Genomic DNA, 6,826 nt, shown 5'->3' on the forward strand with positions numbered 1-6,826 from the left:
AGGAAAGAAACATAGTACCTTTTTAATTACCAGGAGAAAGCTCAGTTGGGTTATAAAAGTGGACTTCATATGCTTAATAAAGAGTAACAAGGACAAAACCTTGGATCTAATCTGATTTCCTTCCCTCCACTGCAGAGACCCCTGGAAAAGCCAGACGGCCTGGATGTTTCAGACCAGAGCAAAGAACATCCTCAGCATCTGTGTGAGAAGTGCAAAGTTTTGGGCTACTACTGCCGCCGCGTGCAATAAACCTTCAAAGTGGCCTCTTCCCATCCCCATCATCCTTAAGGGTTCTCTGGCAGCATGAGATCAACAGCAACACAACAGATCAAGATAAAAGCTAAAATAATTGCCAATATTGCCTATCTAATAATATGCCTTACCATTAATAGAATGTAACATTTCTCCTGTGCATGTGCATGCATGCAATAGGTATTTACAGGACTATGATTTGTATACATATATATGTGAATTTATATATGTACACACACAAGTTGTTACTGATGGTGTTCACTGTCAACCTGTAACTACAGTTACAGTTTCTGCTGATTGTTTACACAGACCCTATGTCACAGCCAGGTGAAATGAAGTACTATTCAAAAGGCAAGGAATAACATTCACAAGAAATATTTGTTATATGTATGGCTTTTGCAGAGGTTCAGTAACTGTGGGGCCACCAATTGCAAGCACTCACCCACAACACAAACACTGTTGTTATTATATGACAAGACGAAGATGAAACAAGCCACAGCATAAAAGGAGAATTACTGCTTTCCCAGTTTCAGAAAGTCTTAAGAGTTTTGTGCTGCTGATTTCTTGGACTTTTTCTATTTGTTACCATCTATTGGGCAGGGCTTAGGCAAAATAATTTTTGCAGGACATGGCAAAAAAAGTGAATAATTGTTTGAGGGTGTGGGTTGGCTAGAAAGGGAATGCCATAATGGGACCCAGATCATCAGAAAGGATTCCAAGAGGATTTTTGGAGGAGACAAAATTGGCTTGTTTATACAACTAACAGATCCTTCTCTTGTCATATAATCCCACTGACATGGCCCCTGTATGTGCATGGCGTGTTCATTAGGCCACAAGCACACTAAATTTCCTACGAATAAGGGGATAAGAATACTTAAAACTGACCCCAAAACCCTTAACTGAAAGATTAGCCAAACTTACTATTTATAGTAGTTTTAAAGCCACTTTCTGGAAATATTTTTATGTCCTGTTTTCTACTATAGAAATTTGTTATAATATGAAACTTGTTAGCCATAGGAGTGTTTTGAGGCAGGGAGAACACTCTATACTACCCTCTTTATGTCTTCCTGAAGCACCTACATACCTGGGGAGAAATGTAGGAGTTATATTTCATTGTCCCATTTCAGGTAGAACTTTGCACAGGGTCACCCTGCTGCAAAGAACATCTCATCAGGGATTGGCAAATATGAGCTGAAAGTACCTCGAGACAGTATCCTGTTTGTATGTCTACATAAGAGTACATTGGCAAAAGGACGCCACAAGCAATTAATTTGTAGCATTCACTAAAAAAATCAGAGGGATAATGTTAGAGGTTGGGGGGTTTTTTACATCAACAATTTATATTTTTATGAAGTTTCCTTTAGGGAGATTGATTTGTGTGAATGATACTTAGAGAAAATACTTTAAATCCTAAATAACTTGATGGGAACTAAATTTTTTCTGAGGACTAGTTCCATAATGCAAAGACAGCGGGGGTTTATGCCAAGTGATAGCAGTGTTACCAGTATGTCAAGACAAGCTCTTATAAAGCAAGTAGAAAACTTACCATGAGCATTCATCTAGGGAATGTGAAGCTCCTGACAAATTTGCTTCAGGGTAAAACTCTTGCCATTTCCCTGCTTTGCTATAAGCAGGGCAAAATTGCATCTGCTTGTGGGTGGGAGTGGCATGTATGTATCTTGCAAACCCCATTATTTATGGGCAGCCCAAGTGACCCAGCCTGCTGGTCAGAGCCATGGATAAGCATCCTGACTCCTGGCTTCTGACCACAGCTCTTCCACAGCTCCCTGATTTTGGGCAAGTCACGCGATCCTTCTGGAGCTCAGTTTCCCCAACTGCAAAATGGGGGTAATAATACTTTAGTATACCTACCTCACAGGAGAGTTGTGAGGTTTACTTAATATCTCTTAAGTGTTTTGGCATCACTGGACAAAAAGTGCTATGTCACGCTAAAATAGAATTAACTAAATTAATCACTTGGAAACTACTTTTGCCCAGTTGGCAACTCCAACTAAAATAGCTGAAAATAATACTATTGAAAGTAACACTAATAAACAGTTGCCTCAGTGAAGATATGCAGTTTTAGCATTTTCAAATGCAAACACATTCTTTTGCACAGATTCACAAATTACCTTAGAGACAAATTCTCTCAGCAAAGATACTAATCTGTCTATACAAATAAGAAAATACACAAGGAAATCTAGGGGTGGATTTTCTAAGCTTGACCTCAAGGATTAATCTCAATAGTTTGTTTCAAGCATGAGTAATTTTGAAAGAGCAGCATTCTAAACCAGATCTGTTTTTTCCTCTTGAGCACTTAATAGTACATGAACAAAAAAATCACCTAGATGATTCACATATAGCTAAAGAACATGCAGAGAAACCCCCTTAGGTGAAGATAAGGGAAAACATTATTTTTTTCCGTGAAAGTAAGATGTTGCTATCAAACATTTTGTTCTGTATTGAAATAATCTCCATGTTATGATAACCACTAAATCAGTAAAATAGCACAATTCTTGATATAGTTGTATCACTATACCCACACACCACCAGGTTCTAACAAAAAGCTGACTAAAAGATACCATTATAAGCATTGGTATTTTCATGACAGTGCCCTATGAAGAACTGTTTATCCAGATTCAACACTGCAAGGCAATGCCTTTAGCTTATGGATTTTTAGATTGTACTAAAAATACACGTGATCTCCTTTAACACAATTAATGTCTATAGGTGTAGCATAATAATTCTTAAGAGCATACTTACGAGAGTTCAGTATTTATATTATTGATGTGTTCCTAGGCAGAAGACTTATAAAGTATTTAAGTAACACTCAGCATATTTGTAAAACGGAGGAGAGCAGATTTCCCCCTGCACTCGCGCTGGGGAAAGGCAGGAGGCCCCACTGCCGCAGGTTGTGCTGCCTGAGCCAGAGGCTGCGGGTCCAGGCCAGTGTGGGATGCGGGGACATCGGGTCTGGGCACCTCCTCCCTGCACAGGGCTGGCACCTGACCTGCCTCCCTGCAGCGTGGGGAAGGCAGGAGCACCCAGCTCAGGCAAGGGCAGGATTCCTCTGTCCCTGCATGACTTTGCTCGTAGGATTGGAGTGTTGAGCCTGAGGCATTTGCTCCACACTCGAGTCTGTGCAGTTGGAGTTGCTGGAAAAACACATCCACATAAGTAATGTGTAACAGCTTATGACCGTTGGCTTTTAGTTAGTGGCACAGAAGGGACATTTATGAATTTTTATTTCAAAGGAAAAAAAGAAAGATTGATCACAAAATGTAGATTTCTTCTATTCCCTCCTTCCGTTCACAAGGGTAATTCACCTATAGATGTAACCAACTCTTTCCAAATCAGAAAAAAAACATAAATGTGCAGATTTTTGACTGGAAAAATGAGGAATCAATTTATCTTTTAAATTTTTGTGACTGCTTTCTGATGTTCTCCAACTAGCTCTGCATTTAGAGCATCAGCTAGCAATCCTTGAAGGCATTAGTAGACAGTATTGGCAGAAGTGAAGCAAGCATCAATAAAAAGAGTTGTAAATCAATGCAGGCCTCCCTAAACTGAGTGTTCTTTAGGGGTGTACCTGACCACAGTTTGGCTCTGTGCATTTATTTGGCAAACTGGATTTTTAACCTCAGATGCTTGCTGTTGACAGCCTAACAATAGATCCAGTACACTTTTTTTAATTTTCACCCTTTCGGAGATTTTTTTAAACTTCCATTTATTTCTTTAAAAACAACAACAAAAAACAACTGAACAAAAAAATGCCCCACGATTCGTTTCATGAGTTGGTCATAACATTTCATATTGAATTTGGCATTGGCACTGCTCTGGAAAAATGTTTGAGTAATTTGAAATGTGTGTTGTAGGTTTTTAGCTGCTTTTAACTTAACGAGGCTACAAATGAAGCTATTACAAATACTTTGTTTAAAGGTGATGACGAAAAATCCTAGTAGTTTAAAGGATCGCCCCATTTTAGCCAGTTTCTACTGCTGCTACCACACATGTAAAACGATGCCACACAAGCAAAGTTTGAGGCCTTTTTGTCTCAAAGTTGCTATTTAATTTCAGATAAATACACAAGAGTATATATTATTTCTGAAAATAGGTGTATTTTGAAGTTCCCCATTATATGGGACTTAGTTTTTAAACTACAAATGTGAAGTTACATATGTCTGAGAGAAGCCTTATACCTAGAAGTATTATCTACATTTTACCTTTTTGTACAACATGAAATTTAGATTATACACAGATTTTATACCTGTGACACTCTAGCAAGTTTTAAAAAGAGAAACCTACTTAATAGATTAAAAGTTTAGAGCTTTTGGAAATGTCAGACTTCATAGATTAGTGCTCTTTGACATGCAGTCACATAGATTTTTTTCCTATTCTAGATCCTAAGTTATCCACTGAACAGTAAGCAATAAATCATCAACACGTGTTTTTCAAGTTAAGTAGATGGACATATATTTTCCACTTGCCTTTGCCAACATGTTTTAAAATGTGATGGAACTATCCCCATAGAAAAATCATTCTTTCAGATATCACTCCACTCCCAACTGGGCTTCAACCCATATCTCCTCCTTATCTGCAAAACCAGTGCTGTCCATTCAGTTTGCTATATCGCTCAAGTGCTCAGAGGGCTGTTTGAGATCTTAGATATAGGGATGATGGATTGTGTTTCTAGGATGAATTTCAAAGGGACAATCGTGTGCAGTTACTAGCTATAGATGATTGATATAAATGTTTACCCCTGTATGAAGTATTTTACAGTTTTACTTGCAGATGTGTATTTATCTTGAGTTATACTTGACATAGAGTTTCTTTCAATTTTTTTAATACTATGTGTGTATTTTGGAAACCTTTTTAGATGTTAAAATTTTTGAATGGTTACAAATATTTCTTATAATACTGAATTGTTATCTGGAAACTCTTTGCAGTAACTTTTTTGTATATATTTGAGGGCCTTTTTAAAAAAGTATTGTTTGTTTTTTGGGCAAAGTTTTTACAATTGGGAAGCTTTCAGAAGGGCCTTCCTCTCAACTAGGATACTAACAGAGGTAAGAGTTTTCTTAAGTATTTTGCAGTATTTTGCAGAACTAAGGATGTATCCTCAAGAAAATATTTATGGAAATAATTTACTTTTTTTTTTTTTACAATGCTTTTGTCTGTATAAAGTATGCAACAGAACTACATTAAGAAGGAAATATTGTCTACATAAAATATTATATGAAAGTTGGTACATAATTCTGACAAAAAACCTTGCAATTCTTTAAGCCATATTGTTTTTGTTATCCTTGGATGAAAATATCAGTATTAAGTAACCAGTGTATTATTCAAGTGCTTAGACTTATATGAAAATGCTTATACGGTTTATTTATGTGTATTTGGGGAAGGAGTGCTAGAAAAGCTATCACTAGACATGTAGCAAGTGAGGAGAAGATAACAGTATACTGTCACTTTATGGCCTTGTGAGAGACACAAAAGATGTTGAAAGCACCATGGAGACTCGGCTTTCAGAAACTCCGAAGCACAAGTGGTGGGTTTCAGATGGTGGCTATTTCCTTCCCCATAACTAGAGGGGAAGAAAGTTGGTTGGGACGCTGTTTGACTTGACTTTCACAACTCTTTGCAGACTGTGAGCTCAGCTATGCAGTATCATCTACAGCAATAATACCAATCAAAGGATGTAAGAGAAAAGGATTGAAGTAGATTATTGTAGGGGTATATGTTTATTTTAATTAGAACTCATAGCAATATAGAATATGCATGTGCACGTATTCAAAGCATTTTACACTTTACATTTCATGTAGTTTGATTTATATTATGAAGGATTGAGTTTTTAGTTTGATATTTTACCATGCTAAAATGGGAGGTCTGCCCAACCCTATACTGGATTCTTGTTTCCTTTAAAAGGTTATTTAGTACAGCACTCACTGCATTGTGTAATAGTGCTAAAACTAACACTATCTTATGAATTTCTTCAGCTTTAAAAAAATTAACCTAATGATTATTACATGTGTTTAGCTGTACCCACTGACCTTGTCAGATTCAGTTGGCAATTTGTATAATTTCTTTTTCTGTAACTGTTAATAAACTTGTACAGCTAAAACAAAAAAAACTATGGACAAAGGCCTCAGAGGTACCAGTTCTGTTTCAGCAATCAAGATGACAGCTTGCTCATCTGGTGACTGTGTTGCTAAAGAGACTGTAAAACCTCTGTTGTGGATTGTCCATAAAATGGCATTCCGACATGTGCCTTATTTGCTGGATAGTATACAGCTTTCCTCTAGTATTCTAGCATTTTAATGCTGTATTAAAGTATTGCAAAAAACCCAGCAAGAGCGTGGCATGGTTTTCTTGACTGTTCCTTCCTTTGACAATTTACTCCCACCTGCAGTGGGTTCCTGCTTATGGCCTGGCCAGCCACAGTCTGGTGTCAGTGGAGCAAGCCTGCCCTACCACAGCCATGACCCAGACCATGGAAGAAGAGTTTCTCCACTGCAGTGAGTCCCTATGCTGCAAGGAGCCTGGTCACACCCAGGGTGACACCTCTTCACTGCTAGAG

General features: G+C 37.7%; 1 protein-coding gene across 1 annotated transcript in view; it reads left to right on the plus strand.

The window, feature by feature from the left end:
- Nucleotides 1-6,596, plus strand: part of ZCCHC24 (zinc finger CCHC-type containing 24) — a 109,337-nt gene extending 102,741 nt beyond the window's left edge. The window contains exon 4 of the mRNA XM_042018519.1: nucleotides 136-6,596. Coding sequence (XP_041874453.1) covers nucleotides 136-249 — 114 coding nt within the window. The 3' untranslated portion in view covers nucleotides 250-6,596. The remainder of the gene's footprint in view (nucleotides 1-135) is intronic.
- The last annotated feature ends 230 nt before the right edge of the window (nucleotides 6,597-6,826 follow it).

This window comes from Corvus kubaryi, unplaced genomic scaffold (assembly GCF_017639235.1).
Source record: "Corvus kubaryi isolate FWS band 111438036 unplaced genomic scaffold, C.kubaryi_AGA036_p1.0 138, whole genome shotgun sequence".
NCBI lineage: Eukaryota > Metazoa > Chordata > Aves > Passeriformes > Corvidae > Corvus > Corvus kubaryi.